This window comes from Lampetra fluviatilis, chromosome 3 (genome assembly GCF_964198595.1).
Source record: "Lampetra fluviatilis chromosome 3, kcLamFluv1.1, whole genome shotgun sequence".
Classification (NCBI taxonomy): domain Eukaryota; kingdom Metazoa; phylum Chordata; class Hyperoartia; order Petromyzontiformes; family Petromyzontidae; genus Lampetra; species Lampetra fluviatilis.
In genome coordinates this window covers 19,922,831-19,938,961 of record NC_136277.1, presented here as the reverse complement: position 1 = coordinate 19,938,961, position 16,131 = coordinate 19,922,831, and the positions used below count along the sequence as shown (strand labels likewise).

The 16,131-nt window shown below is 44.2% G+C and overlaps 1 protein-coding gene across 5 annotated transcripts in view; it reads left to right on the top strand.

The window, feature by feature from the left end:
* The window catches only part of SNCAIP (synuclein alpha interacting protein), a 218,232-nt gene extending 202,694 nt beyond the window's left edge, over positions 1 to 15,538 (top strand). For all 5 annotated transcript variants that reach the window (XM_078884680.1, XM_078884691.1, XM_078884688.1 and 2 more), the window contains one exon: positions 11,274 to 15,538. In XM_078884680.1, coding sequence (XP_078740806.1) covers positions 11,274 to 11,364 — 91 coding nt within the window. In that variant the 3' untranslated portion in view covers positions 11,365 to 15,538. The remainder of the gene's footprint in view (positions 1 to 11,273) is intronic.
* Positions 15,539 to 16,131: the final 593 nt, after the last annotated feature.

Here is a 16,131-nt window from a genome sequence, read left to right as displayed (position 1 = left end):
AAATGAAAAAAAAAGCACGACAAACCCTCGTGCATGTACTGTACCAATTGCATTACCTATACAGAGGCAGCTGTAAAGCAACCCCCGCACACACGAGCGGTTTATGCAGCAAGAAAGGCAATAAAAGTGTGAGAGCGCTTCATATGCGGGACATTTCCGTTGCTCAGTGGAGATTCCAGTGCTTGGTATTCAACGGTATTTCCATTAAATAGCCTTAATAATACATTCCTCATCACCATATTCATCCGACAGTCATCCACTGCTGGATGAAGGCCACCACAAGCCACTGCCCCTCCCCCCCGTGATCCTACGAGAAAAAACACATTTCTTCATTATATCCTTTCTATTTTTTTTATATTTTCCATAACGTTTAAATCATGTATACAAGTATGTATATATACACACACCCTAAATGCACATATTGTGCCGTGCAATACGAAACCTCTTTTGTGTTTTCCACAGAGGCCTGTGTGTTGACGTACACATTTACCTTTTGGGTGCCCTGGATGTAAAAATAACATCAAATTGTGGACACACAAAGGGGAGAGGCATTGCGGCCAATCAAAAATATTGTTGGCTGTTACAGTGAGGTCACTTCCAATTACCCTGCCGGAGACGGTCGCCGGAGCTAATTGAAAACCTCGTGGTATCACGTAGAGCAGCCCCTGCAGCTTTGCATTATGTTTCCCCCGCCTGCCTTGGCAATCATTTTCTTTTTATGTTTCTATTTGTAATTATTCTCGTCTTCGAATTATTGGAAATTCTATGTGAATATGTACTGCATTTTACAGTTATTACACTGTGTAACTAAAACAACAAGTTTTTGTCCCTGTGTTATTTCCGAATTGCTTATGCCTCAAAAGTCCAGAAAATGGATATTATTACCCACAAACTTTGCTTTTGTGACCAGGACAGTGATATTTAGATATGTACCTAATTTTCAATGAGAAAACGTGGTGTGCATTTGTGTCCTTTCTTCACGTAAAGTCCTGGTCACAAAAGCAAAGTTTGTGGGGAATAATAGCCATTTTCTATACTTTTTAGGCATAAGCAATTCAAAAATAACATTTACTACCCAGGAACAAAAATCGTGTTACATAGTGTTATCATATGTGACTATAGACACAACACACACACATTCTCCTCTCACTCCTGTATCGCCCTCAAGACCGTAGGTGGGCCTACCTATTTAGTACTTGTGTAATGCGGGCGTAAGCGACCTTCCGGATGTGACGTCACGGGGGGTGGAGTCATGTGACGTGGGGGGAAGGTTCGGGTCCTTAAGCGGGTAAACCGGAAGGGGAAGGGAGTCGGGGTGTGAGCGGAAAAGAGTGAGGCCACGCGGCCGAGTGTGGAGAGGGGGGGGCGCCGACGGCCATCGGGAGCCAACCCCGAAGATAAGAGGAAGCTGCGGAGTGGTGTGCAGCTGCAGATAGACAGCCAGAAGGGCTGCGTGTTAGAGGCAGCGGTGTGGCTGCCAGGAGGAGCTGCGGAGAGAGAGAGAGAGAGGGCTGCATGTTAGAGGCAGCGGTGTGGCTGCCAGGAGGAGCTGCGGAGAGAGAGAGAGACAGCAAGAGGCTGTCAGAGCTGCGGAGGGAGAGGAGTTGCAGCGAGTGCAGCCAGAGGGGGCTGTGTGAGAGAAACAGCAGCGGAGCTGCTGTTGTGGATCGGGCCGACATTGGAGTCAGCACCGTGGAGAAGCTACAGAGTAAAGACAGCCGTGTGGGTGTACAGCACGAACCGAATAAAGGACACTGAGCCAGACATCGTGGTCCAGTCGTTTATTACACTGGTGTCGGAAGTGCAACGGCATGTCGAAACAAGTGAGGAAGAAAGTTAATCCGGCGCCTGCATCGGCTTCTTCGTCCGACGACGACGAACTCCCTCCAACCACGGATCCTGTTGGGGTGGTGGAGGAGAGCCCGGCTGAGGCGACCACGGGAACGGGAGTGGAGGATGTTGGCGCGGTGGCGGGTCCGTCGACATCATCAGACGCGGATCAACGATGGCAAGCGATGGCGGTACAACTGGAGGCACTTAAGGACGTCCTGGCGCATCTATGCCATCTCGTCGCGCCAGGGACGATGGATGATGCAAGTGGTGCTCCGCGGGCCGCCACGTTGCCTGTCCTGCCGCCGCCATTGCCCACGCGGCAAGAGGCCGCCATTTTGCGCGCTCCGTGGCGCCAAACCGCCATCTTGGCCACGCCGCGGGCCGACGCCATTTTGAATTTGCCATCACAACCACCACCATTGGAAGATGGCGGGAAGAGGAGTCGGAGTCGCCACCTTACAACGGTTAAAGAATTTTCCGTCGGTGGGGACTGGAGCGCGTTCGCCTGCCGCTTCTTGGCGGCGGTACGCACAGCAAGATGGACCGATGCGGAGGCTTTGGAGGTGTTGCCGACTCTCCTGGACGACGAATCTGTCCGATTCTTCCGTTCCATAACGACCGATAAGAAGGCAACTTTATGTGGTGTTTTTCAAGAAATGGCCGATGCTTATGAGCCACCAGATGATGCGCATCGGCGATTCGCTCAACGACAACGAGCACCAGAGGAGTCGCCCGTGGCGTTCAGGGGTGCGGTGCTGGAGCTGGCCATGGCAGCTTATCCTGAGACGCCACAGGACCTGCTCGAGCCTCTCATATTAGGGAAAATGTTGGAGCTGTCTCGGGATCTAGGGATCCCCATGCCTGTGTGTGGGCATGAGAAGCTAACTTCCCGGACGGCTGCTAAGTGTCTCGATGCGCAATTCAACCTCCGTCGCTGGAAACAAGTGACGGCGTGGACGGGGGGGCCCGTCAAAGAAGGGGATGCGCTGGGGTGGAACCCTGCGCAGGCTGTCTATGTTCCGGATGACCGGGGCCCTCAACAACTGACGGCCGCCTCCGCTCCATGGACGGGACGCGGCGGGCCGAGACCGCGCGCGGCGCTACCAGAACGGGGCCGTCAGGAGGCGAGGCCTGCGCTTCGGCGCAACGAGGCCGAATGTTTCCGCTGCGGGCGTAGGGGCCACTACGCCAGAGACTGCTGGGCCCGCTTCCCGGCTCCGCCGCAGCAGGAGGCCTCGGCACCGGTCAAGTCGGCTAAAGATCCTCCGAAACAGGCCGGCCGTGACATTGCGGGGGACGAGGGGCCCTGCTCGGAGGACGCCTGCCAGGTCTGCGGGACCTTCGAGCCCTGCAGCCCTTCCGACCCAGCTGCGGGCACGGTCACAGGACAAGCCCAAGACTAACTCTTTAGAGACACGGGACGGCGGTGGACTTCCAGCTGCGACAGGGGGATTACCCCCTGTCGTTCCTCGACTTTCATCGCGTTCCCGTTCTGCGAGTGGGCCGCCGACCGTCCGGGACGGGCCGGCGACCCGCACACGTTCCAAATCGCTTACGTTTCGTTGATTGTTGTTGTCTTGTTATTTTTTTCTTACAGTTGTATTTATTGCATGCTTTTTGTACGTTCGTTGATGTTAATTGCGTTGTTGTTGTTGTTCTTGCTGTTACATTGTATGCTTAGTGTCCTTTAGGGGGGGAAGCTCGGTTCGCCGCATTACGATTTGCTATTGGTCAGCCGAGGTCGGCTGGGATTTTTCTACGGGGGAGGGTGGTGTAATGCGGGCGTAAGCGACCTTCCGGATGTGACGTCACGGGGGGTGGAGTCATGTGACGTGGGGGGAAGGTTCGGGTCCTTAAGCGGGTAAACCGGAAGGGGAAGGGAGTCGGGGTGTGAGCGGAAAAGAGTGAGGCCACGCGGGCGAGTGTGGAGAGGGGGGGGCGCCGACGGCCATCGGGAGCCAACCCCGAAGATAAGAGGAAGCTGCGGAGTGGTGTGCAGCTGCAGATAGACAGCCAGAAGGGCTGCGTGTTAGAGGCAGCGGTGTGGCTGCCAGGAGGAGCTGCGGAGAGAGAGAGAGAGAGGGCTGCATGTTAGAGGCAGCGGTGTGGCTGCCAGGAGGAGCTGCGGAGAGAGAGAGAGACAGCAAGAGGCTGTCAGAGCTGCGGAGGGAGAGGAGTTGCAGCGAGTGCAGCCAGAGGGGGCTGTGTGAGAGAAACAGCAGCGGAGCTGCTGTTGTGGATCGGGCCGACATTGGAGTCAGCACCGTGGAGAAGCTACAGAGTAAAGACAGCCGTGTGGGTGTACAGCACGAACCGAATAAAGGACACTGAGCCAGACATCGTGGTCCAGTCGTTTATTACACTTGCACAAATAAGGGGCTGTCAAAACATTATTTGTATATTGTGTATTAAAAGTACAAACGTGTGTATTTCCCTGCCCCCCCCCCCGATCTATTTAAATGAAGGAAAAGATATCCAACCATAACCGATATTAAGGGAACCCTACCTCTATGAGATGCAGACAGTTAATGGCCCTTAAGAATAATGCAGTTGCATTAGGCCTGGCTGAAGTGAGACTTGGGATGTATGGTGGAACGGTGTTGATCATTGTAATTACTAAATAGTAAAGCAATATTGCATTGCTTTCGCAGTAGACGCTGTTGTGTCATCTGATGCAGTTTATAATGTACACTACATATTTTACAGTTATGTAATGGCCACCAGCATGCACTCTGAGCACATGCTATTGCCATTTTTATTTACTGATGGAATGTTATGGAACATTAATTCTTTGGGGCCATTCCATTTGCATTAAAAGGAATGCTAAGGAGTATTGTTTTGAGATGCGTACATACCAGAATTAAATTCTCACGGGCTGGAATATAACTTAATAGAGCACAACATGAGTTTCAAACAGCTGAGGAAAGTTTGTGAATGTTACAGGCGCCAAGCTTATGTCTCTGTGTGCTTTGTGTGTGTTTACGTAGAGATATATATATACAGTACATGCATGCGTGTACAACTGTGTTTATGCATGATGTGTTGTTCTTCGTGTACGGTTATCAAGACCAACATGTGTTAAGGGTAGCTGACTTCATAATCTTCGTCAATATTTGTATTTCATGTATGTGAAATCACAGTCTTTTAAAAATGTTTTATAAAATATCCCTGAGCTCTGAATTATTTGCTTATCTCCAGTTTTCCCTTCATCACACACCATTCCCGTCCTGCCCCTCATGGTTAGAATGTCAGACCAACATTGGCAATACAACATTATACTCAACTTATTTTCAAATCAAGAATGTACTTCCAATTGTAATTCCAAATTACTCAATCCCAAATGAGTAATTTACAGGTGATTTTTCAGATTCGGGAAGTTTCGTCAACCAGATACATTATTATCATACGATAATATAAAAAGGTTTTGCTGGCTGGTTGGTTGGAGGGATGGATGTACGTACGTGGAACCTTCTTTTGCACCGTACATAGCCAACCGTGCTAATGGGATGCTGGGATGATGGTCACGCCTAAAGGACATGTGGGCTGCTCGTATATAAACATATATTTTAGCTGTGATATGACAGCAGAGAACCCAGAGAAAACCCATGCAGAACACAGGGTGAAAGTACACACTCTACACGGAAAGGCGCCCGAATCCGGAATCGAACCCAGGTCCTTCTAGCTGAAGTGTAGAGGTTACCACTGCTTCACCCTTCCCCCAAATGACGTGGGTCTCGGGTGGGCTATCACCACGCACAACATGTTGTTAGAGGCTTAGGGGCTGCATGCTGGGCAGTAGAGGGCAGTGCAGCATAATGCATCATTATCTGTACATCTATGATCCTCGCCTTAACCAGCCTGCACTGACCAGCGTGGTGAAGTATGGTGTAATAACCCTTTACGATCCACTCAGCATGGGGAGGCCCTCATCCAACAGTGCATTGACTAAAAGGGCTACATATATACATCACAGGCAATGCAAAATAATGCTCATTTAAAGACGGGGTCACATTCCCGTGATTTTATAGTAATTGTTAAAGTACAAATAGATCAAGGTTATTAAAATTGTATGCAAAGAGCAAACCTTCCTTACTTTATAGAGAACGGTGCATTCCTAAAATATATTTAACACATCAATCATGCATTATGTTTTATAATTGACATATTAATTCGATTTTTTCTCATTATATATTTGCTTTCATTTTCACTGAATTTAATATCGTGCTTTCAGCTCATCTCCATGGAGTTCACCAATTGAATCCAGGCAGCCCAAGGGTGCATGCACCATGACAGGCCGAGAAAATGCTTCCACCTTTAATTTTCAAAGTGTAGAATTTCCAGCCTGATATTAAGCTTCAATACCAAAAATATCTCTGTTCACAGAAAACAAGTTTAACTTTTATGTAAATCAATTACGTGCCAAAGCTAATCTAGAATTTTTTAAAGAATGTAAGGTGTTTTGGATTTCAGTTTTATGATTTTATTTGTGTTTATGAAATTTCGTAATATGCAGTAAATTTGCCAATATAAAATCCATGAAAATGTTGTCAATTATAATGTTTTGATATGGTTAAGCTTCAGTGTTATAAGTACCGTAATTGACGTCCAATCTAGCTAAGAGCTTTATCAAAGTAAGTTGCCGCCGCAGTGCGTTTACCCATAATTGTTGTTTTCTGGACTGCGGCCGACGTCAAAAATAAACATCTTATACAGGACCCTACCATCAAACCTCCCGGTTTCAACCTTATACGCCGCTAACAGTCGACCATCAACCGAATCGGGACCGGGCATGGCCGATGCGGCCACCTGATGCACAAATGGTGCATCAAAGTTTCGACGGCCTGCGAGTGCGGCCACAAATCCCGCACCATCGACCCACATCGTAAACACTCCGCCGCTGTCTTCACTCCTTTAAAGGAGGAACGGACGAGATCCACTCTGCATCTGAAAAGACAATTGAGTGGATAACAAATCTAAAATTACATCTTTAATCCGCTGTTATTAATCGATACGAAAGAAGAAGTTGGCCAGATCAGCCATGGTGGCCAGTTTCCAATTTGCTCGCCAAAATTGTGTAAAGTACACACTTTCACAATTTGCCTGCTCTTAATCAGTGCAGCTAAAATCACTCACGTTCACTTGACAAGCTCTACAAAGCAGTGTGGAGTGTTTTCAATGTAACATTGTACTCTGTATATTTTAATACAATCAAATAATGTATGGGAACCTGCCTTTGTATAGTAGGTTACATAGACAAAATATACATTCCATGGACCGCTATTCTGTTTGTCTTTATAATTCCAACTCTCCAGTCTCGTAATTAAAGATGCCCCCATCGCGAGTGGGAAGTCCATTGAAGGCGCAGACTAAACTGACTCTGTTGACTTCGAGTGTAATACAACTAATAACAAAAACATTACCCTTTAGTTACCCAGGACCATTCTTAAACGAGTGTCTGTCGTGTGGGATGAACTCGTAGTACGTGGAGAAAACCCACAGATAAGTTGGAGTGACACTTAACGCTCTCAAGAGAGAGATATTCAAGAATCTATTGCTCCATTGACATCTCCTGGCCATCTCACAATGGATGTTGAGCTTTCCAAAAAAATTAATGGCTCTGGAAGGTTCGTTGTTTCCTGGGTAATTGTAGATTACCAATGGAAATAATCAATCTTGGAGGTCTGGTGTTTACTGCATCAACTGCCGGATCTAATAGGGTTGGGCGCGTTGGCAAGATATACTCGCAATCATGTCTTGATTTCGCTCTTGAATCTTGAAATAAGTATGCAGTAAGCCTCTGCTTAGCATGACTGGCTACGTACAGTGCGAAAGAAGTCCAACATACATACCGGCCAATAGCAGCCACAGCAGGACAGTGAGACCATGGGTTGTCAGCATTACCAAAGGCAGATGAGCCTTCAGTAGGCTAATGCCATCCACATTAGGGCAGTGCGACTCTGAGTAATCATAGCCTTGGTTAGCAGAGGCAGGTGAGCCTCCAATTAGTCAATCAAACTCACACACGTCGGAGATGAGTGGCTCCCGCTCGATGTCCTTTCGATCACTAACTCCAATACCGTGACATGAGATAGAATTACATTTCTATCGCCTTGATTAACTCGGCGATGGCTGTACGGAGTAAGCTGATCCAATCTTCACATTTGGAGAATCAGAGACTGGTGACAGGAAGTTGGCCTAATTGTTAATTATTAATCCAGATTAATAATACGATGCTTTGCGCATCTGTAATGTTCTCGAAGGAGACGTAGACTTCTTAGAGGCCACACGCTTTTATTCACTAACAGTTACCACATCTTAACACACTGGGGAATGGCCCCCCTAGGTTGTGGGGCGTGTGTCAATCCTGACCACCACATCCGAGATTAATAATTAATTAGGCCAATGCTAAGTTCACACTTGGCACTATGCAAATTCTGTACCAAACAGGTCAGGCAAGTAACTTAGCCTTAAATGCACAAAATTATAATCTGCGTAGCCAGTGAAACAATATGGATTTATGAGGGAGCGTTGGAAGTTACTGTATGATGACAGCCTCAGGAGTAGTGGGTGAAAGAATGGGGCATCAACATGCAAGTATACGGGTTGTCATCAGAAATCAGGTGGCAAAGCATTGTGAATGGGTTGTTATTACAAGTTCAAGTTCATTTATTAGGTATAGCCCTGTGAGCCATGTGGCTCTTAAGTCGGGTGCAACCGCAACAAACAAAATATGAACACAGAACATCTTAAAGCAACGACGAGTAACAGAAACATCCTGGAATAAACCAGCAAAAATTTAAAAAACGTATTAAACGCTGTGTGCAAAAATCCCAATGTGGTGCAAGTCAACAATACAATGGGCTTTGAGCATTGCGATGTGGGAGTTCAAGAAGCCTATCCACAAAATGGGATTGAAGATTACGTCTTGAAAGCAACATTTATAGAATTCAGTGCATTGGGTACGATACCCACCCATGATGTTCTCTTTTTGGGAACGTACTTGCACAAGTAGACACCACCAATGAGTAGAAGATAACTCATCAACCATGACTACAGTACTCATTAAATCTATTCTTGCAGGAATAACTAAAAGTGTGAGAGTGTTAAAACTGAACGAAGCAGTGTTCTTCCTAACAAGAACAACTATTGATACGATGTTTTGTGCATCGTTCATGTTATGAATCGCACGTGAAATGTTACGTTCGCAAGTTCCAAAGGAATTCCTATTTGGTGTATTAAAATCGAAATCTCTCCTAGCGGCAAGCACACTCAAATCCTTAATTGGTAATATTTTGGGAAGCATTGGAATCGATGGACTGTTTTGTAAAATAAAAAACAATAAAGGTATGGTAGTGAACTGAATTAGTCAAAACAAGCAAAATAAACGCGAATTTAGAATAACTATCACATGTGGTTACTCTGGAACACAAACATTGTTTCTGATTGAGAACCTGCCTCATAGTGCGTATGTGGAATGCATCTGGCTGGTTTAAACTATTAAAAATATATTTATTTTAACAGGTAAGGCTCACTGAGATATATAGCTCTTTTTCAAAAGCGACCTGGCCACAAATGATAGCTCAGCGAAATGGCTTATGCAGAAATTTATAGCAGCCAAATACTCGAAATGCATGTTTCTCAAATATGAAGGGAAAAACCGCCGGACCAGGAGAAAAATCCACGTGACCACTGGGAGAACATGCAAACTCCAAATTTACAGGCTTCAGTGTCGGGATCGAACCCACAACCTCCTCTATACTCAGGCGTGATAGGGACCCTGATGTGCTTGGGGTGTGTCACTTTTATGTGAACGCCACGTGCACACTGCTGGAAATGCAACGTGTATTGTTACTAATGTACAAGATAAGGTGGTAGAGGGAAAACCATTTTCCGATTTCAAACCGAGCAAGAAAAGAATACAGTGGTCTTCCTCGTTGTCGAGCCTTAGGGCGCTAAAGCGAAGGAGTAGTTTATATTGTAAAGCCGGTGTGGGAGGGAGGGGAAGCGTAATTCACTGCTGGGAGAGAACGGGGCCTGTGTGATTTGTGGGAGAATGGGAGAGGGTTATTAATGTGCAGAAAGGCGCCTTTAGCATTGCCCATTGGCTGAACTAACACAGGAGGGAATGTGTCTCTCTCTTCGAGGGAGGAAGCACAGATCTGAGTGACTTACAGTGGGAAATCTCTCTTACAATGTGAAGTCCACTAAAGCGGTAAGGTTCAGTGAGGACTGCATTCCAACCAAACCACAACAGAGTCGATTTAAAACCGGCTCTGTGTATTATTAAAAATAGAGAGTGAATCTTCACTCATTGGAACTGGCTTACCAGCTCGTTAAACTCACCACACCCACCATCGTGTTTATCCTTTCACATGTATCAGTATATTTTAGGACAGTGATTGCAGCGCCACTTGCGAGAGATTTTTTTGTAGGGGGGGGGGTTGCTATGGTCCAAAAGTGCACAATATAGCAATGTCCTGAGTACAGGTTTGAGCATAAGTGTGGGGAGAAAAAAAACAGACGGGAGACTTCCAGAGACTGTCATTTAATTGTCGCCCCGCACGAGGCTGCGTTGTCAGTAGCGCGGTTGAGTTGCCCCCCGCCCCCCCCGGATGGCACTGTGTTACCAGTCGGTTCTCAGCAGTGCAGCAGCCACATGGTGGGTGTCTGCGGAGGCCTGCACCCCTCCCGAATCTTCTTACTTTTATTAATTTTAATTTTTTACCTACGTGACTTTACCGGAAAAACCTAAGAATATGAATCCTTGCAGTCACGAAAACTTCAAATCTAGAATTCTTACACTGGCTTCGTGCCCCAAAAGCATCATGCCTTTAAACTGAGACTGACATTCTGGCAGGACAATCGCCATTCATGTGTTGCAAGTGTCGTATAATGCACACGCACGTACTCTACTTGTGTGGTATATATACTCGTGGTATAGTTAATGCACGTGCAAATTTAAGTTGCAATGTTTATAGCGTATTACTTGTAGCCAAATCTGTAATTTGTAAATTAAAAAAAAACGAATTGTGTAACCGTGCGTGCAGATGCTTGTACGTAGCGTGTTACCTTTACCTTACCGTGTGTTCATGTGCCCGTGGCTGCACCGTGAATCTAGGAATTCCCTTAATGAAACGTTCTCGTGATTTACGTGGTTCCGAAGACCCCCCCTCCTCCTCCCCCCACCGCACCCCAACCACACTCTCTTGCCTCCCCCAGCACCTAACTCTGCACTTGTAACACCTGTGTGACCTTACTGAGCAAGAAGCTCTGTGTGCCAAATTAACGAGCCGTAAAAGAACATTCGCTTTCTGACCCTTTTGTGTGTGGACTATATGCGGCGTTTAAATATATATTAATTTATTCTAAAGCATGGCAACATCCCTTTTGCGTGGGAATACGTGGGGTTAATGCTGCTCCCCCACCTTCCTCTGTTACAGTTGTGAAAGCTCTCACGAGGTGGAGGAGGTCATCCGGATAAAAGCTGGGACAGACAAAGGTCCTGCTGAAGCCCAAGAATTCTTCTTGTGAACGTTCTCTACAGAGCCTGCCTGGTTTCATCGTTGAATGCACTGCTAAGCCATGACACCTACAGTCATTTGGTCTTCCAAGTGGAGATGTCTCATGGAATTTTAACATCTCAGTGGCTAAGTTATGAAAAGAAACGACCACGGACTTGTAAAAAAAATTTTCCCGGAGAGATTGAAAGCACATGTTGGGTGACATTGACGATGTTTGACAATTGCATTGTTTTCACGCCATTAACAACCCCACAGTCTTCCCAAAGAAGTGGTGCTGTACATAGAGCGCGTACCAAAGTTTCCCAGAGCCACTACATTCAAAAACTTCCGTCGACACAACGATGTTTAGATTCATGAACTCTGTGACCTGCAGAAACCCAGGCACTCACCTGGTGACACCATGGAAATATTCATTTTGAAATATGGTACCTGCTATGTGGACTGCAATTTTAAATGACACCGGGTTTGCTAGGATTATGAGAGACTTCAAATGTACAAAGAAATGTAAAAATAAACCCACAACAACGTTTAGACACTTTGTAACATAAATTGTGTTTATTTTTTACATCAGGTGGACTTTTTTTAACTAGGTAATGTTATAGCTTGTTATCTTTTTCTAAGGCTTCTGATGTAACAGCACTGCAGCCTTACATTTCCCGCTGCAGTGTCTTTTTAAAAATGAAAATTCTAACAAGGACGAAAAGATCACTTCATCGTTTTTATTCTTGGCATGTGATGCAATGCAACATTTTTTTCTAACTATATTTAACAAAGGACTTCAACTGTATTATTAAATGTACGTCTTTTTTTTCCTTTCGTTTTAATGCTTCCTGACTACGGTTGAAAGCATTTATACTTTATTTCTGTCAGTCCATCTGTAATGGGAGGGGGGAGGCATTATGAATCTCATGAAGTTGATCCAATTCGTATGAAATCTTACTTTAAATTTGCCTCGCTATTAGCCACCTAGCCTGAGAGAAATCCGGCTAAATCGATCAAAAAGGGGCTGACCAAAACGTGACGATAGAAAACCAGCGCAAGAAGGTTGATCTGTGCCCACCAAGATGATGATGTCACGTGTGATGTGCGCGCACCTTGCCCCTGCTTCCCGACGGCACCATTAAGTGTGATGCGACGTCACATGACATGCGACGTCACATGACGCGTGGCTTGGAATGTAACGTCATTATCGCTAATTCAATACTCATGAGGGCAAACGTGTGTTTGAAAAGCGCATTCAGGATCCATGCGCATTCATGATTTTTCTTCCTTGTATGTTTTCTTCGATGATGGTTCACTGGCCATGACAGATAATTTGTGTAGAACATACTTTTTCACCAATGGATTAATGTACTTATAACTTCCGGTATAAAATCATATATTTTATTATGTTAATTAGCCAACATGATGAACTACATCATTTTTCTTAGAAGATAATAATTTATTATTTTAAGAAATAGCCCATGATTGCAAAGAACAAAAAATGATGGAACTTTTAAGTCTACTTGCATTTTACATACAATAATTACTTTAATTGGGTTAGTTGCAAAGTGGTGACATTTTTTCTTCTAGGTAATGAAAATAATAATCCACTCCCGAATTTATATTGTGCACTATTCATCGGTGGCCATGGTGTGTTCATCATTTCCATCTGATATAGCTGCAAAGATCCAGGTAACAGCTTAACACCTTCTAATTTTGACAACACAAAGTGCTCGATTAGAGTTCGTGGTATGTTTGTAATTTCATCGCCATATCTGTAATCCAACATGTTTTTAATGATTGCCAACAAATTCCTGTTGTCTGCCTCTTCGTAGAAGCATCGCTGTATTTGTTGAATGTTTGGCTGCTGTGAGTGCAACACACAATCATTTACACACGACTGCTCTTTCAAAGATCAGAAGGCCTCAATGTATTTGTACTTGTGTAATACTTCACAATGCACTTAGGGGGTCGAGCCTCAAATATACTAATACCTAGCCGCCTGATGATAGGTTTTTCCCTTTTTATCTGGCAACAAAACAGGCGTTAAGATGTTAAAACACCAAACTGAAACCTGTTACAAGGAATCATGTCTGCATTAACCACAATGCTTGTGGTCAGAATGCAAACAAAAAACATACTCTGATAATATATGCATTGTCCTTGCAATTGATTGGTCCACACCAGAGACAGCTTTCTTTTGAGCCTCGTCTCAAACGGTGTTAGACCAGAGGACGCCAAAACCTAGCCGTCTATTATTTTAGAGGGTAAGCTATGGAATAGATTTACTTGGAAATCTTCCTTTTGACACTAATCCCATTTAATACCACACAACAGCCTAACCTCCATAAGCCGGAGCGTATGACTCGGGTTAAAGGTAGAGTACCACTTGTTCATGTTGGTACACCTAATCCCTTGTTAGAGCCCAACCTGTCAAGCCGGTGGGTAAACATCAGACATCAAGATACAACATTAAGTGTTTGTTATTAACATTTTGAATCCTTTTCTGTTACAATTTTCCAATTTACTGCGATGCACTGACACACGATATTTTACAGATACGTTGCCGAGATACGGCTATGCTCAGGTCTACCACCAATCGGCTCGCATTGCAGTGCGCTGTTGCGATGGCACCACGTGCTGCAAATGCGGTTTGTTTTCTCTAACAGATATCTGTGGCTCGTCGTTCATTTGCGTTTATTGGCAGGCAATACCAACTCCAGCTTCGCAAAGTTCACACAACCAGATAGGTAGCACCTGGAATACATCACGTCTATTTAATAATATCGAGTGCTGTCATGACGTTTATGGTTTATGTCAACACCTTATGCCCCATCTTCAATCAATTTGGGGGCAAAGTCACAAATATTGCTCAGTTGTAATTGTGTTTAGCAGCTTCACTTAGATCCAGGCAAATTGATTTGAACTGAGGGCAATGAGCAATTCTTTGTCACACCTGCCAAATTTGTATTTAATGGCTAAATCTGTGGATCACCATTTTTCTAATTTAACTTACCTTTCAGTTCAACATATAAAGCAAAAACGTTGCAAATCTGAAGAGTAGCTTTTGTTCGACCGCTTAATCGCACATTTAATCTAGCTTTGGCCAGCACATCGAGCATCACCTAGTCATGTGACAGGGATTTATCCCGGTGTTCAATGTAGTTTCCAAGTTAAAAGCAGAATTGTTCGACAAACAAGCATCGTTCAATATATCAACAGTAGCATAATGATGATGAACATGGGAACAACTATATTTCAGTAAATTAACACAATTATAATTCAGCCATCCGTGATTAGGTGTCTATTTTGACAAATTACAACCGATTAATTAAATACAATTAATGTGCTGGTTCTCCAAGTCAGTTGGCTTCCTTTAAAAAAATTAAATACTTGCATTTCGAAAAGGGTTTTTTGTTTTCTGCTGTTTGGTATCGTTGCTCATCCTTCACCACGTTTGTTTACAGAGTTGAAGCGGAATGGCAACCATCTTTCAATCAATAAGTTGTGGTTTGGTGACCCTGCCTTTTCCCAATGAACACAATGTGTGCGTACAAATAACTGTTGAATAGCAAACGTACGTTCAATATTTTATGAGCTTTATTTTTCTAGTGGGAATAAAATGCCACTTCTCATCTCTGTGTGCCCTGGCCTTAAAAAATGAATACAATACAAGCGCCATATTGAAATGTCATTGCCCAGAAATGGTGTAAAAATTGTTACTACATAGAAGTAAATTATTTGTATTGGAAGTAGTTATGAACAGTTTAAATTATAGAATTTCTGAAAATATCTTTGAAATTTTGGCCACATTTAAGAATAGCATGTGTTACGAATTTATTGAGACAAAAAAACTTAAATTTACTTAAAAATTCAAAAAGGTCAATAAACCAAACGTTATTTTTTCCTCTTTATATCTAAATATGATTTCTAGACACAAGTGATGTTTGAACTACGGTGTTGCTGTAACACAATTGAACACGATCTCTTAATATAACCTTTGTTTTTGTTAATCCTGATAAATTGCCCATAGGTATTTGGATTATATTTATCAGTGGATGTGTCTATGTGCTAGCTCTACAGTTCCCTAAAGGCAAGCCACAAGGTGCATGTCTGCAGTTTCTAAAAAAAACAAGCGAAGATGCTGATATGTGTTTTTTTGACTTTCCACCTGTATATGTATCACATTGTAAAATATACTGTTAAACTGCGCGCGTGCTTGCGTGTTTCATTCTTCATGCAGTCCGTATATAAAATGTCGAAAGTGAAAAGTCCAAAATATCACTTTTAATATTTCAAAGATCAAAGTTCAAAATCAGAGATCATGGCCAATGCTATTGATACCACCCCACCCGGCTATCATTTCTTTCTATTTGACAGATCCTGCAACTATTGCAAATCAATACCAGCCTCCGAGGTAACCATCCTCCTTCACCCAGCAAGCCAGCAAGCACTTTCGCACCGCCTATGCCACAGTTATAAATAATGCTGGTTCATTATGAGTGACGATAGAGTGTGCTCCACAATAGAATGCAACTCAAACCCTGGTGGGAGCCTGGTTCGAAAAGGAATCCTAAGAGGCAGAAACATCTGCCCATGACCTAATCGGCTGGAATGCGCCAGGTCTTGTCATGTCATTAATTCTAGATTTGAAGCTTTCGTGACTGCAAGGATTCATATTCTTAGGTTTTTTCGGTAAAGTCACGTAGGTAAAACATTAAAATTAATGAAAAAAAACCTAAGAATACTTGTCATGTCAGCTCAGCAGGGTTGTAACTTGGAAATTGCTTGAAGA